Source organism: Drosophila mauritiana, chromosome X (genome assembly GCF_004382145.1).
Source record: "Drosophila mauritiana strain mau12 chromosome X, ASM438214v1, whole genome shotgun sequence".
Lineage (NCBI taxonomy): Eukaryota > Metazoa > Arthropoda > Insecta > Diptera > Drosophilidae > Drosophila > Drosophila mauritiana.
Window position 1 is genome coordinate 7,301,888 of NC_046672.1, and position 17,216 is coordinate 7,319,103.

Here is a 17,216-nt window from a genome sequence, read left to right on the forward strand (position 1 = left end):
TGAATGAACTTCGGCTTTGGGCCAACTGGTTTTGTTGCCCGTTTGTTTTTTTTTTACGTCTTCTTGCCTTAATTAATTATTGTTGTATAATTAGTAGTTGGTCGGGGGCATAATAATTCAACAGAAGTCCGACTGGCCGGCCAACTAAGCGATTCATTCATGGCTCTTTGCATTTTCACACATTTCCGGTACAGTTGGTCACAAAAGCGGATAAACTGAACGGACCATTTGGAAAGACCGCCCCAAGTTGGCAAAAGGGCGTTGTGGGCAATGTCAATCAATTGGTTCGCCGACTTGGTTGGCTGATTTCTCGGCCAGATCCCCCCCAGTTTCCAGCTTCTTCAGCTGCAGAGTAGTCTCGAGTCTCGAATCTCAAGTCTCGAGCCAAGCAAAAATGGCAGCTGACTGACAGACAGATCGAAAACGCTGGTTCAGTTCGGTTCAGTTTGGTTGGACCCTGGGCGCTTATAGCTTTTTTGTTTTCAGCTCTTTTGGCCTGGCCAACAGCAGCCACGGCAGCAACAACTACCAACTACCGACTGAAATTGTGCCGAGGACTGGTCTCTGAATTGGCCGATTTTAACGGCGGCAACGTGACACGAAACAGCGGCAAAGAAATCATAAAATGTATAAAACTACAATAGTGCCATTTAGTTAATAATAGGATGTTGCAATGTTTTTGCAAAAATATTTATTGGGAAAGCATTTCTGATTCATACCCATCATATTTTGAATGGTCCCTATGGAACGAAAAGCTTTCTCATAAAAGTGCCATCACTGAAAATCGGATCTGCAACTGGAACTGGAAATTGGGTTCAGGCTGAGGAGGTGGGGCTGCCACGATTCGCAGCCAGCCAAATCGATTGAACTGCCTTCATTAAAAGAAAAACAGAGCGAAAAATAAGAGCAAAAATAAAGGTAGACCCGGCCAACCTCTGGCTATCCCTTTCTGTCTTAATAACTCCTTTCCTGCCGCCGATTTTGCAGCAAAAGTAGGAGCAGCAACAGCAGCCGTGATCTCCATCTCCGATTTTTCGCCTTTATTTTTTTTCGATCGCCGTCGCTCCATTGCTCCATTAATTTCCATGTTGGCCACAATTTGACTTCTGTTCGCTGATCGCTCCTTCTCTTTTGCTCCCTCACCTGGATATACCTGGATATACATATACATATACTCCTTTTTTTGTATTTTTGCAAATTGCCAGGCACGCAATTTGCGCTTGAATGGAAAATAAAAACAAAAAGGGAAAAAACAACTGCAACAAATTGGAAGCCAATAATCAAATGTCAGTCAGGATCCGCCTGACCAGCCCCCCGCGATCTCTTTTGGGGTTCTGTCAGTCAGTTAGTCATTCGCTCAGTCAGTCATTCAGTCAGTATTTTCATTCTGTCGGTTCACTCAGGGCGGTCAGTGAAATCGGTATTTGCCACGGCTCTATCTTCAGGGCTCATTATTCAAACTCCAACCAAAACTTGCTTGTGAATTTGGTTCTGCACTGCTGGAAATCTTATTTTTGCAATAATTTTTAGTGATTATAGGAATAGTTGCAATACTATTTCCGAATTCAATCAGCAACAGCTGATTTAAGAACTTTGGTCAGACTATTAAACTTTGTATTTAAGCCTAACAGCGACATGAGTTTTTCCCAGTGTATAGCCCAGCACCTGGATCTGGGACTACAACTTGTCGGCTTGTCCGATCCGCCTGTCTATTCATTTGAGTGTTTTTCGAATTCGATTTTGATTTGATTTCAGATTCGGTTTCATGCTTGCCTGCCTTGTACTTTAATTAGTTCGGCAAATTAATTCCCAGTATTCCCCAAAGCGAAACAACAACAAAAGCAAACAAAAAAAAAGCGAAAGAAAATAACAAACGATTAATACCGAATTTCAATTGCCAAGCCGATATTGTTTATTGGTTCCACATTACGCCCGCCGCGTATAATTAACAATAAAAAATTTCAAACACATTTTGACACAATTTTAATAGTCAATAAAACTCAATGGAGAGCATGATGATGAGGGAAGGGGGGGAGGGGTCCTCTTGAAACGGGGTCCCAAAAGCCCCATCAAACCGAGCAACAATGAACAAATGACATTTTCGCCGCTGATGTGGCCATTGTTCGACTTTGTTTGCGGGTTATTGTTGTTGACAAATCGATAAACAGCTCAATTAGCATTTTTGATGCTCAATCGTTAAAGAACCACTCCACTCACCCTTCGACTGCCTGACAAGCTGACTGACTGACAACTGCATGGCGATCATAAATCAAACCATAAAAAATATATATCAGGAATTCAGTTCAATAATCGATTTGTATGCGCTGCCCGTCGCGCCGCACAATTATGCAAAATGAGCTGTCAAACGAGTGGGGTTTTATACCCCCTTTTCCCCTTGGAATTTATTCTCAGAAAAGGAAAAGCCACATGTTTATTACTTGTTCGAACTCATGTTAAATTAATTTGCGTCTAACTAATCCAGGAATGTGAACAGAAGTCACCGAATATGCTTAAAAAATGTAATATTTGCATATAACATATGAATATACAATTATTGACGAAATAAAAGCTTTAAATCGAATTCAAATTTAAATTTGTCTAACACTTTTGGTTTTACTACATTCCAAATAAAATTGTATTAATTCTTCAATAAAACAAAGTTGGCTACGTTGTATATATTGCTTGCCAGTAAATGTTTTACAAAATTACTTTTGACAGCACTGCCAAATTATTTGTTTTAAATCAATCACGATGGACGGAGATCAGATCCGGAGGAGCAGCAGTGATCGGGACTTGGAATACAGTCGATGTCGGCGTAATGGTGTCCATTACGCCACCATTACAGATTTTCTGGCCAGCCTCAATACCAATGATACCACCTTGGGATCGGCTCAGGGAAGGAATACATTGAGCCTAGAGGAATACCTACAAATCGTACGAAGCGGTGCCGAAAAACAGTCTGGCGATGGGGATAAAACTATCGGAACGCGAAAGACATCGGTCCAGGATATTAGCACACAAACGCAGGCAGATTCAAAAAGTTCTTCCAAACCGAAGCTAATATCTCAGTTTACCGAGAAAATATGGATGTGAAATTAAAGTGTACCTTAGGATCATAAAAATTAATACAATTCATGTAAATTTGAAAAGTAAATAGATGTTTACATATTTATAACTATACATTTATATAAGTTATATTTGCAAGCCAAATAGAGGTCTGCTTTAAGAAACTACATGGGATTTGAACTCCAACTTATTTCAATAATTCAATCACGTGGTATCGTATCGAATAATTGAATAAGTCATCGTGTCGAGCGACACAAATTTCATTTCAATACGCAGAACGTTTAACGAATGAATCGGGCCTCAAAGACAATCGCCGATGATTGAACGCTTGAGGAAAGGGTTGGCACAACAAAGGGGGTAAGGGTAAAGTGTTGCGGAGCTAAGGGGGTCTTGGGAAGGGGCCTTGCGGGGACCTGAGACGGAACCGCCAAATGGCAACGTGAGTGATTGTCGCAAAAGCTCAAAGGCGACAACAGCTCTTCGAATTGTACTGATTTTTATTTATTTTATGTTTGAACCGAAACGCTCACGGAATCCCAAATGAAATGCGACTGCGCTTTTTTGTTTGTAGAGGGAACTCGGGAACCCGATAAATCGGGGTTTTGGAACTCCCCCCGTCTGTCACCCTGAAATCTCCATTCGATTGCCAATTGGTGTGGGAAAAATGCGACTGTGGTAACAGGCGTGGCGATCTTTCATTAACATGTTCACCTCGTGGCGATTTCAATCGAATTTTAATTGCCCGAAAGTGGATCTAACCGATCGGGGAGAGATTGCTTTGGTTTTTATGATTTTTTCTTGGTAGCTTTGGGAGCAAGACGTATTAAGAGTTCAGTCAATATAAATATCAAGTAGCTGGTTTATTTTATATACCCAATAAACAATATAGGGCTTGAAATATACTTTTATCATTGAATTTATCATTGAATTCAATTTAATATTTTAGAAATAAACACTCGAATTTTTTCTTATAAGGTCTTTATTAAGAACTCAAAGCAACTCCTTACTTCCATCTAAAAGGACAAGAATTACCTGAGAACAACACGTAAACTAGGTCGATAACTGACCTACAGAACGTTTAGGAATGCAACTGATTTCAGGGAGTAAGAATGTCGGATCGATTGTCGCCCTTCGATAGATTTTTGACATATTTTGATGGGCACATTGAACTGTTCATTCTGCCTTTGGGCCATTCACACGCTTTTTGGGCCGTGGGAGAAAAATGCAGTGCAGTGCCATCGAATCGAATCTGTTCTGTTCGGTTTGGAAGCCGAAAATTGTGTGTGTGCAGAGCGGAGAGTTAAACAAATCAATACGAAAACGATGCAAATGGCAAAAGGCATGTCAACAATGCTGCCGAGTAATTGGCAGTGGTCGGCTGATGACGCTTGCTCTGATGTTGATGATTGCACATTGCTAAGCCTTAAAACTGGGACCTCTACTTCAACCTCAAAGTGAATCTGAACCTCAAGCTCAGCCTGAGCCTGAACCTCGATGTGATTGCGATCGCAGGAACTCCTCATCGAGCCGCCAAAGTGCAGCTAAACATCTGGAGCAGGCAGCTCCAAAAGCAGTCGAATCGAGCAGCTCCACCCATCGCCTGCCTTGTGAACGCCGATCACAGATCTTTGCCGACGTGAAAACACTGAGCGAAAATGCATTTCATCTATGAATATATTTGAATCAATTTTTTACAGATTTGGGGCTTAAGTATAGAAAAGGAGGACTGATAACAGTTGATTGTCCTCTACAAAATTTAGATATAACAGATACCAGTTGGTTCTTGGGATATAAACATCTTTGTAGTTGGACTTTTTTGTCATTTTTCTCAATGTGTAGAGGCCATGGGCTTTGATCTGTCACCGCTCGCCAATCGAATCACGGCAGACGCGAGCGGCGGCAGATAAAATTATTGAAATTACATTGGCAAGACGCCGTCGATCAGGCAGAGGGTTATGTTGGGGACATCGGGGCGTACCAGGGAATACCGGGGATGGGGTTGGAATGGGATAGGATGGGAATCGGTGCAGCAAACAGCTGCAACAAACGCTGCCGCGAAACACGATCGCCAACACTTACAGCGCCGCAAGTTGGCAATAATTATCGCTTTTAGTCCCGTCCCCGCCTGTCAATGTAATTCGAAAAATGTCGTCAGTGCCGGGGTAGTAGCTCATCATCAGTGGGATACTGGGATACTGGGATACCGGGATATGGGCATACTGGGATCCTCGATCTCCGATTCCCCGATCCCGATTCCAATCGAAATGCCCATCACCCAGGCCTGTGATTTCACTCATTCGATTTCGTGATGCCATTGCAGCGCTCGTTGTTTTTAAAATGTAATCATCATTAAAATATTTATGGGTTATATCTCTCGCTCTGACCAACGGACCTTCAGATGGACTGGTCGGCTTGTAATGACCATACATAGCAATTGGTTCTCACGTTCGGTCGACAAAAACGGCGAAAAAAAGACAGAAACAGAAACGCGTTGCCAATTTGGCGTCATCGTTCAACATGAAGTTGAAGTTGCAGTTAAAGCTGTGATTCCAGTTGAATCGGGTGCTGAAGTTGTCATTGTCATTGTCATCGTCACCTGTGTCTGCGATTCGGATTTTATGTCTGGCAGCTGCTGAAAGTATCTGGATATCTGGAGGAGCATCTGGGCGAAGATCGATTGGGGATTTGCGATTTACACAGTACCAGTATTCTCTTACGCAAATTTCTCGTTATTTACCATTGCAATACGTTTATTCAATTAGATTATTTAAGCCGATATATAATATATAAATTATATGGCCATTTCCTTTCTCTCAACTTAATGGGTTAATATGCAGTAGCTTCGATTTGTATGTTCATCGGGGCGTGATCACAGTCACAGAAGGGAACTGTGAGCGGGGAGCCTGAGATCGCTGGTCCACCCCTAAAAAAAAGTGGCCACTTCGATGGCTGTCTTGTCATTTTTCTGTAAAGACTATTTTTTGTTGTTTGTTTTTTTGAATGGAGGAGTCTCGAATGTTGCTGTTGTCGTTTATCAATTATGACAAATCTTTGCGCATGCGTGGCCAGCGCCGTCGTCAACGCAGCTATTTATAAAGTTGGTAAAACTCTGGCCCCTCAAAGTCCCCCTATATCATCTCAAAGCCCGGCTCTTCCTCATGTGTGTGTCCGTCTGAATGTCTGTCCCATTCCGTGTTTCATTTTAATTTGTAATTATTTCTTCAGCTTTTTTGCTGCTGCCTGCGTTTTTCCTCCCCTCTCGTATTATTTCAAACGATTCCGTGGTCGCTGTTTGTTGACTTTTCTCGGATGCCTTTGCATGTCGGTTGGTTTTTTCGAACTTCATTTGCGCTTCGGTTCGGTGACAAATAAATTAAGTGGCAGCCTCAACCAGAGAGGGAAAAACAAGAGGCAAAAACCAAGAAAATAAACAGTGCCCCGGGGCACTGCCCAGTATTACAACAAAATCAAGCAGCCAGCAGCAACAAGTGGCTATCCTTGAGATAATAAGAAACCCGACTAGAAGATACCATAGTTTTTATTGAAATGATTGTTTTAATAAGGTTTAAAGCATTTCGTTGGTAAAATGTTAAAGACTCTAGGTTATGCAGCTAATAAATAATTATATGAAGTACATTTTAAACTCAACACATAATCTACAAATTTGATCATACCCAGTCTTAGTCTTCACTTACGCGCTATAATAATCACAACAACTAGTTGCAATTAAGAGTAAGTTGCTGGGTTGCTGGAACTTAAGAACGCCCCTTTGAGATTTATTAAATGTTCGGTGATTGGAGGAAGGTAATTACTGATAATGGCGACTCAAGAGGTTAAATAAATAAATGGTTTCCCCTTTAATGGAGAGCTCAAAAAAGTTCAATATATATATTATATATATAAAAATGTTGGATGGGGCATATTTTAAAATCACAGATTTAGAACACTTATTGTTTAATTTGGCTATTTTAATGGAAATATTTGGACTACAGCTACCGTAAGACCTCACACATCTGAAGTGTTAAAGTTGCTTTGCCAAGAAAAACTACTTCTGACTTCACTCATTCGCGCTCCATTGAAACCCACACAGTTTAACCGACAACTCATCCACTCAATCAAAGGACCGATTCTGCCAACTTGAAGACAAAATCAGCTGCTACTGTTTTCGGTTCGAAGGCAAAGGTGCATTTTGGCCAAGTCGTTTATTAATTTGGCATGTGACAAATTGTGCATTGGCCAGCAATTAGAATTGTGCCTGGGCGACGGACAAGTTTTGAGGATTCCCTGGTAACTTGTCTTCGCTTTAGCGCTGATTTCACAAAATTTTACTGCCGAGACACGTACAAAACGGCTTCGATCTCTGGCGTTCTGGGATTTTCTGTGCGGATTGTGGAACTTCTGGAAGGAAGGAAAACGGAGGACGAGGAGCGTCAACAGACGACAAGTGGCACTTTGGCGCATTAAGAAAATCTGTACAAGTGTCACTTTGGCACACAAATACACAGGAACAGAAGGAACCAGAAGCAACCTCGCCACGAGGAGAACTGTCAGCTGGAGGAGATCGGGGCTATGGGGAAATAAAGGAGAAACCCCGAATGGAGGTGGGCTGGTAGAATTATAACGCCAACGTTCCGGTCCCCCAGTCAAATGCAATTCCACTGCACAGCAAGGATTATGCTGGGCTTGTTTAATCACCACAAAAAAAAATAAAAATAAAACAACCATAATACGAATTTGTCCAGTCATCGGCATTATTTAATGAGTTGCCAACAGGTTGCCAGGCGAAGCCAAACCAAGCGGAAAATCATCGGCTTCAGGTGGAAGCCTTCGCCTTGGCTTCATCATCTTCAGTTTCGGTTTGAGGTTCAGGTTCAGATTCAGGCTCGGACTCGATCTCGAACTGGGATTCAGGTCCAGATTCAGCTGAGTCAGCGCCGCAAACAGAAGCCAACAGCCAAGTCCGTCAGTCAGTCAAGCGGCCTACGCCCGGAATAAAACTTAGACTGGGACCGATTCCAAGTCCGAGTCCAAGACCAGGGCTCAATCCAAGTCCAAGTCCAACCAGAGGTCTTGGTGCACTGGCAGAAAATATCAGGACTGTTATAAATATTTAATCTAAGCTATGACCTTCTTTTTTTGGAAATCAACAATTAATCTACAAATGTCCGCAGATGTTTGAAAACTCGATAAAAAGTGTATATCTGGCTTGTTATTTTGGTCAGTGTAAGGACGCAGAGCTTGTGATATGTAAATGCAACTTGTTGGTGATTCTGCCTCTGCCGGCACTTGACTTACCCTCTGCCGGCGTCGCAGTCGCGTCGCTGCGTGTAATGTCAATTTGACAGACAAACTGTCGACCGTTTGAAGCGTATGTAGCTACTGTCTACCAGCCACCGATTATGATTTGTTTGACGTTGTGCACTTCTTCTTAAGATGCCGGGTATGTGGGACCAGCAGAAGTGCAATTTTTTCTTCTATCAATTTTCAAAAAATCCCAGTAAAGATGTTTAGAGTGCCATAAGTATATACCGTATCACAAAGGCATAAAATACTATAGTTGAAATGGCTTTTAAGAGAATTTAAAAACAACATTCCAACAATTTCGAAGAATTTTATACATGCCTTAAAGGACTCTAATAATCTGGTAGCTTCAAGTTTCGATGCTTAACTTGAAAACCTTCCCCAAGGGATCCTGCAAATCTATCCCCAATCCAATTCGAGGAAGAGGACTGGCAGCTTGCCTACCATAGGCTACCACTTCACTTGGAGAAGTACTCGAAGTGCCACTCCACTTGGTCTTAGGGATTACACTTGTATGGTAAACACATACGAATATATACAGCGAGATGTCTGGCGTTGGCATCTACAGCATTCAATAAAGAATGTTTGCGATTTTTATCTTGCTGCCGCCGCGCGCGCCTCACATTTGAGCTCTCTCACCCCAACGATCGGTGATCGGAGATACAAGATACAAGATACACAGTGCGGCGTTCGAATCACCCCGATCCCTCCATGAAATACTCCGGAATACTCCCGAAATCCCCATTCCCAGCGATCCCCATATGGACGGTTGGCCCCTTGGCTTAATACTCATAATTGATTAAAAAGAAAATTTCCATGGCATTTATGCGTACCACGCCACTCATACACACAATGTCGAGTTGTTGACAGCCTCCGATGGAGTTGGTTTAGTGGCGGTGTGCACTGCCAGAAATCTTTAAATGTATGCATATGTTATTAACTATATATTATTTAACATAAGATCATAAACGTAAAATTAAATCCAAATGAATGTCACTTCGAATTTGATATTTACTTGTTAGCTTCATGCAGGCCACACATTAGTATTAATATATACCAGTAATTTTCCCCACTGCAGCAAAAGGGAATTGTGGTTTTGTGTGGTGGTTCTGAAGTTGGCACTGCTGTATTGTTGCTGCTGGGAGAGCGTTCTTTGGAAGTAGTTGTCGAAATGTTTTTATTTGTTATCGATTAATCGCTCGAATCAACAGGCCAACAGTCGTCGCAGTTGTACGGTGGCAGTTGCCCGATTCCGATTATGGTTTCATGATTCAGATTCGAAAACTGAGAAACTCATCCCCTAAGATATACAGATGCGCCTGTACCTTAAAGATACACAGATACTCTCGGCTCTTGGAAATGTTGCTGTGTAATTGTTTTGAAGTCTCGACTCGCAGATTGGTAGCAGACTGGCTGTCAGCCAACTCGGCCTCCAGACGCAATCCCAATCGCTGTTCCAAGTCCCCAGATCCAAGCCAAAACCGAGTCGGTGATTCCGAAACCAACTCACCCAGCGATTTGCGGGCCTGTCAAATCGCTGATTGATCGATTGTTTGCACACGTTTTTGTGAGCGCATTTATTGAGTATTTTATTAATTTCAACTGATCGATGAGCTTGCCGCCTGTTACAATTGCCGCTCTTTTTCCTCGTTTAACTGCTGGTCTTTTTAATTGCGTGAAATCGGAATAGGGGGTCTTGAGAGTGGCGTTTTTTTTTGAATGAACTTTTGATTTTGATAATTGACCATTTGCGGTGTGCTTAAACAATTCTTTCCATTTACAAGTGACTTCGACCCTTCTTCTAAAGACGATAAGTCTTCAATTAAGATAACTAATAAAGACTGCTCGAACTATAATAACGTCTTATTATCGGCCTTGTCTTTAAATATTCGAGATTGAGATCCGACTGGGATTTGGTTATCCTCGGCATAAAATCGTCAGAAGCTGAGGAGTTCCATGATCGCTGTGTTTCGGGATCATCATTTACATAATCTGCGTAATATTCATCCGATGGCAACGTCTCCTCTTCGCGCACATCCCATTGCTTGTCCATCGCATCGTATTCTGAATTCAAAAAAAGTCTTGTCCTGGGACGCTTCCACCTTGCAATTAGCTTAACGTCCGGGTCCTTTCTTAGTCCAGCCAGGAGTTTATTGCTCCAGGACGGGAGAACCTTAGTCCACCGAAGTAGCTTCTCATTTCCCATCTGCGAGGCATTACGTTTCACCATCTTGGCAAAACGACGTCCATCTATCCAGGAAACCAAGCTAGTATTGGTCCATGTGGGTGCAAAATTGCGAGGCTTACTGTACTTGCACAGAGGGTTGATCAAAATTGATGACCCATAATACAAAGGATCATAACCCACGGCACCCTCACATACGGGTTTCTTCATGAACTCCATGGACCGAATATATATGTCCGGCATTACGTAGTCAAAGATTTTGTGTGTAATATAGGGCCAGTGATTAACCCGCAGAGTTTTGGGCAACTTGGTATCTAGCAAAACGGGCGGTTTGATTATCTCCGGATAGGGAAATTTGCTTAGATTCATCAGCATTTCCTTGCCGGTAGTCTCTATATTAAATTCTTCACCCCGCACATGCCAGTCTCCATAAGCAGATGGATCATGTTGCAACAATGGTGACGTTAAACTGCTCCCCGATTCGGAATTAGAATCAGAATCACTACAGTGCCAAAGGAATGACCACCGCTCAATCGATTGCCGTACCTCTTCGGGTGTCAAATAATAATCGTCTGTATTTTCTTCATAAATTGTATGTCGTCGCATCTTGCTAGATTGCTTCTTTTTTATTAAATTAAACCGACCCATTTCGGGTGTATTTTTTTGTTTTCTGTTGATGATATAATAATATCTAAGGTTGCAATAATACTGTCGGATATTTTAAAATGTTGACTGACAGTTTACTCTTTTCTCAGAAAAAATTCTGACGAATATACCATAATTTAGAAAAGTAGGACTTACATTGTACCTTACTGTACACATTATATGTACCTTATGTTCCACAAGCGTTTTCCTCAAAAATAGGGCCCACAAAATACCCCGAAATCGATTAGTGCGGGCCAACAAGTCGATAAGATCATAGAGAAGTTATAGGTCTTGCATATAAGCTGGAAGCTCTTCTGCGAAGCGATCGATTGTGTGTGGCTTCCATTGAAAATTGGCTACCGACCACACCATATGGGGCAAAACTAGATCATAGCCCATTGTATCCATTTAATGCTTGTAGATCGAAGGGCTAAGATAGCCGACAGTTAGTTGGAGAACCTTTTGGTTAGTGGGTTAAGCTTAAAGGCGACAATCTCGTGCACCCGAAACCCGCTACAAAAACGCGGAAAAAACGTATTAAATACAAATTTCCTGGTAATAAAACAGAGAGACAACTCTGGCCACTGGCTGCCAAAATAAAGAAATAAATCTTAACGCCCAGAGGGCCAGAGAGAGAGACAACGAATCGGAATCGGAGTGACTAACGTATCGCCGCTGCTTCCAGCCTTTATTGTTACTTTTGTGTATATATTCTTGTATCAGCGTGTAAATCTCGCTCACACACCAGATGAAATACGGAGAGTCGGCCGAAAACCGAACTCAAGTCGACAGAATTTTTATTGGAAATCTGTACGCAGAAATAGTCATCATCCCATTCCAACCCCGTCCATCCCCATCGTCGTCATAATGATCTTTGGATTCGGATTCGTATTCGGATTCGGGTTCAGCCGCATCTTCATCTGCCGCCTGATCTTTTTCTTGTTTCTGATGCCTCAGATGCATATCGCTGTTCGCGCTGGCAATAAAAATATATATGAGCTGTTGATGACTGCATATAAAAAAAGGAGGGAATGCTATAGTTGCTCGACTATCGGATACCCGTTACTCAGAGAAACTTATTCCAAAAAGGTGCACGGAAGAGGCTTGTATGCATTAAATGCATGCTAAACATAGAACCTGATCAAGAATATAAATACTTGATATGGCTGGAAAGGCTTGCTTCCACCTCTTACTTGTTTTTCAACCAATCTAGTATACCCTTTTACTTCACGTGCAACGGGTATAATTATACGAAACTGCCAGCGAACAAACCCTCGGATATACTGTGATATATGCGTGCCGATGTAGTTGACTCCGGGACCCAAGTCGAGGAATTCGGAAACAGTCCCCCTCCTTCCCAAAAAAATAAGCGCCAATAAAAGTGTGATCAACTATCGAAAGGAATCAGAGATTTCTAATTATTTAGGATAATAGGGGTCATTTATATAAATTTATTAATTAATAAATTATTTTGTGTTAAGTCTGAAAAACACTTGGCCATTGTTTTTACTTTAACAGGTCACCAGTTTTAAACACCTGATAAACTGTAGGGTTAACCATAACGAACTCAGAAGAAAAGAGCAATGAGCAGAACATTAAGTAAGCTATCGAATTGCCACTTTCATTGATGCTCCTCCCCTTTACAGTAGAAACCGCAGTGAATCTAATCCCATTTCGCATTGCCAAACCAACTGGACCTTGGTCAATTCCGTTCAGTCTTCTTCTTTGCCGGCATTTAATTTCTATAATTTTTCAATTGCAACAAAAGGCAAACGGAGACAATAAGCCAAACAAAAGGGCTTGACAAATGCGTATCCAAATGGGAATAGGTATACAAATCGTTATCCAAAACCGAAGGCATTCAGGCAGGTGTATGAAGATAGAGAGAGACGGATAGACGGAGATAGACGGTTAAGATTTCCTGAAATCAAATCTAGCAAATCAGACCAAAACCATACACCGAAAACCAAACTAAGACCGATGTCTGTCTATGGCCAAAATGCTGGTTGTCAGCAGAAAACTAAAATTTTAAATGCTCTCCAGGGGCGTCTAAACTGGGAGGGTTTTTGTGGGCGGCCGGTTCGGTGGGCGGTGGTCGGAAAAGAAGGAGGGGCAGATGAAAAGCTAGGCGGCGGAGCGTGCCATCAATATGGCAAACGACGACAAACGCAAACTTAGAAACGACTGAGTGAATCGACGATGGCAACTACTGCGGCGAAGGCATTGAACAGAAGCCAGAGCAACATATCTATCCCAGTGACACCCCCTCCACCATCCGCCCCCAACACTCAACGCCCCCTCCCCATCCCTTCACCCACGGAAACGGTATGCTCTGAGGTACAGATACACATGTGCACTGCTAAAAAGGTCAATAAGGTTAACCGTCAAAAGTAAGCTAAAATAGCCAGTTCAACTTTTTCCTGCTGTATTTTTAAAAACAATATTCTGTAGCAAAGTGCAAAAATATACCATCTAGCATTTTATTTCGAATTTTTTCGCAGTGTTGGCTGGATCGGCCTTGTCTAAACTGCTGCTTCAGTTGGCAGCCAGTTGGCTGGGTGTACAATTACCTTAACGCATCGACAATTATACGAATGGTTGGCTGCTGCCACTTGGGCCTGGGTCTTTGGCTTTGGTTCGGAGCATAGCAATCCGGCCAAGAAAAAGATGGTGGTGGAAGTGGCGGGGCCAAAAGGGTGGAGCGGTTTTAGCCGGCTGTTTTGGACCAGCCCATCAGGTGCGATATGCGATACGCAAGCGACGCGTCGACGGTTGAGACAATTGCGCCACAAAACGGTTGCGACTGGATGCCCCAGAAGATTGCCTGCCCCACTCTTGAGCCACAACAAGAAGACTATGAGGATCCACCGCCCCCAAAATAAGAATGGTTCCACAAAAAAATGTATGTACTGGTTATATACATATGTATGTACATATGTAGATACCAAACCAAAATTGTCACCAAAAATACTAGAAAAAGTGATTACAAAATAATGAAAATGAAAAATACACACTCAAATATTATATTGAATCTGTTTCCTTTTGAATAAATCATATACATTTTTTGCATTTATTAAAACTGCACAGAACGAAAGGCCTTTATTGCCTTTAGCGAATTCACTTGTGCGGGTACAGTGGGCGAAATACCGCGGTTGCCATGGACAAATCTCCAACCACTGTGCGGCTTCTCCAAAAAAAAAACTGATTGAATTGAGCCAGGCACTTGGGGCATACGAAAAATGATTCCATGAGTAGGGGGCGTGGCAATGCCTGTGGCATTCATCAGTCGAAAAATATATGTATGTATCATCCATCTATCCAAATGTACAGTGCAGATTGGATTAAATTGTATTGAAAACTTTTGCGCGCCCACAACCGAAAAAGATTCTTCCTCTCTTTCCACCACACCACCCTTCGCAATTCAGACAGAGATGGGGTAAATTGGGTAGATATCCAGCAAAAGGATGCAGGCTCTATTTACTTTTTAATTGGCAAAATTAATGCAATGCAATGAAACGAAGCCCGTCGCGATGATACGGGATATGGACAAAGTTTGGGGGGGATAAGGGATATGGTAGATGGAATATGGGATATGGGATACGGCATATATGGGACTTAAGCCAAGCCAGATCGGTATAAGATGGTGGTGCGATGGTATCGTATCCGTATGAAACACATTCGACGGGGGATTCCGATTCGGATTGGGGTTGATTCGGTTTGGTTTGGGGGGACGCGAGATGCCAACGGCACTTTGTTGCTCTGTTGCTGTTTTGTAATTCTTAGAAATTCAATTTTCAACTTAAAATCCCAACACTTGCCGTCTCGCTCTCAACAAGTGATTAAGTGAAAACCAACAACAAAAACAAGAGCCAAAACCAAAACAAAAACAAAAAGAACACGACTAAACGGAGCACATGCAAAAACAAAAACACAAGAACAAACAGAAGAGCAATAAAAAAAATAAAGAAAAACAAACTAAAATTTGCATGGTGCAAATAGAAATTGCAAATACCCTTCTAGGACTATGAAAAATTACATATTTAGCTAGTCAAATTGGGAACTCTCTTTACCTTTAAACTACTAAATTCAAATAATTAATACATATTTATTAGTGCAAACCAAAATTAAATATATATTTTAAATAATTTGACTTTCTCCAATATACATAAGTCAAGCTGCAGATATAATTGTATATACCCCATGAAAGTTTCTAAAAAAGAAGCAAGCAAAGCGACTTAAATGTTGTTGGCGGCGTCGCGGTTTTGATCCACTCGCATAATGATAATGAAGATCATGACGATGACGATCTGGGACGACGTTTTGGCATTGGCATTGCCCTGCGATCTCCATCCGTCCGTCCGTCCACCCATCCATCCCTCCGTCAGTTTGGCCGTCTGGCAGTCAGTCATTCAAGCAAGTCAGTCACACATATTGAAATAATTATTATCTGCATTTCGAGATCGGCACAGCGCGACTCCGTAGCATCGGCATCGACTTATACTTCGACTCGGAGAGTTCGGCATTTGGCCCCACATCCACGGCAAATTGAAGGCCATAAAAAATCAACGCATATTGCACACTGTCAATCCAACATCTCTGGCACATGTACTGAGAAAAACTGGATGGGGGGGCTGGGGAATAGGAAACTACACTGTAAGAAGTACTACGTGTAGTTATTTTTGAAATATACCCAGCTTTCTTCGTTTTAAGAGGTGGGATGAATTTTTGAAAATTTATTTAATACAGTGAAAGTATTATATTTTTGCTGTGTATATAAAGGGAGTCAGTTACGGGCACACCTCATTAGCAGAGCTCTGCCCCCAGAAAGCAACTCGCTCTTTACTCTCTCTTCGCTCCTTTACAATATCCCCCCAAAAGGAAGTGATAATCCTTTGACAAAGGCAGCCACTCCCTATTACCGCAGCTCCCCCTTCCTTTCAAAACCTGAGAGATTTCGCGCATTTCGAACGGCGCGTGAAGTGAACAAGAAAATCCGTGCAAAAACAAAAAAAGAAAAAATGAGAGGCAACCCCTTGGCCCGTTTGAAAATTCCCCAAAGAATCGGAGAACCGAAGAACCAAACCAAATGACAATACTCCCCCTTGTAATGCGACGTGTTTGCCTCAATTCGAGCATATGAAAACGGTTTATTTTGCTCGATTAAGTTGCCTTTTGAAATGAGAACCGAGGCAGCAAACACTCAAAAAAAGTAACATGAAGAGTAAGGGGAATGCGGCAGGTTATCCCAGGAAGTTGGAAAAGCACGACAGGAAGCAATAAAAAATTGAGCTATAGGAAATGGCAGGCCCAAGATATTGAAAATCGTTTTGGCCAACGAAATTTCCTTTGAAGCGATTGAGGAGGATGTTCAATAACAATGGGGACAATGGCAATTGAAAATGCTAATAAATTGAAGAGGCTTATAAGAAGTTGCCAGAAGTTTGGTAAGAAAATTTTCTTTTAAATAATTGATTATAGGCATACAAAATGACGTGAATTCAGCTGATTAAAGAGCGGTGTCTCAATTGCAATGATTGACCATCGATTGAATCAGACATAGAAATATCGATGTCTTAGTTTAAAAGACAACCTTTATAACTTTGCTGGCCTGGGCAGATGAGTGTGGCGAAAACCCTCTGTATCATTAGATAACATCTTGAGGCAATAAAAGACCGATCGCTACCGCTTGGGAGGACCGATGGGTGTATTTATGTACCTAGGACAGTTACGAGCGTAACAAGTCATAAAACTTTCACCGATAGTCTGATAAACATCAATGGGCGACCATTTCCCTCAATGGGCAACAAGGGCAACAGGTAGCCAGCCCATCGCTTTACGATCGCCATAAACCGATCCGAAAGGCAGGGAAAGGTTTCAATTACGCAAGTGTACATCGATATATTGAGAGCGGGTTATATCCGAAAGTAGGACCGATATGATGGTAACAACTGATCCGCCGCAGACAGTAGCCGCGGCGCCATAAAAAGAGTTTTGAAACTGGCGATCATAAATCCGAAGA

The 17,216-nt window shown here is 42.0% G+C and overlaps 2 protein-coding genes across 2 annotated transcripts; one reads left to right on the forward strand and one right to left on the reverse strand.

Moving 5' to 3' along the window:
• The first annotated feature begins 2,681 nt into the window (after positions 1–2,681).
• LOC117148169 lies at positions 2,682–3,180 on the forward strand. Its single transcript, XM_033315435.1, has one exon. It carries the CDS (start codon positions 2,752–2,754, stop codon positions 3,091–3,093), a length of 342 nt encoding a protein of 113 aa, XP_033171326.1. The 5' UTR covers positions 2,682–2,751; the 3' UTR covers positions 3,094–3,180.
• A 6,154-nt stretch (positions 3,181–9,334) lies between these two features.
• On the reverse strand, positions 9,335–11,232 carry LOC117148168. The gene has a single exon (XM_033315434.1). The coding sequence runs from the start codon at positions 11,198–11,200 to the stop codon at positions 10,199–10,201; it is 1,002 nt and encodes a 333-aa protein (XP_033171325.1). The 5' UTR covers positions 11,201–11,232; the 3' UTR covers positions 9,335–10,198.
• Positions 11,233–17,216: the final 5,984 nt, after the last annotated feature.

What these genes read in the sequence shown, in the direction of transcription:
- LOC117148169 (XM_033315435.1), top strand. Translation starts at nt 2,752, where the DNA reads ATGGACGGAGATCAGATCCGGAGGAGCAGCAGTGATCGGGACTTGGAA.
- LOC117148168 (XM_033315434.1), bottom strand. Translation starts at nt 11,200, where the DNA reads ATGGGTCGGTTTAATTTAATAAAAAAGAAGCAATCTAGCAAGATGCGA.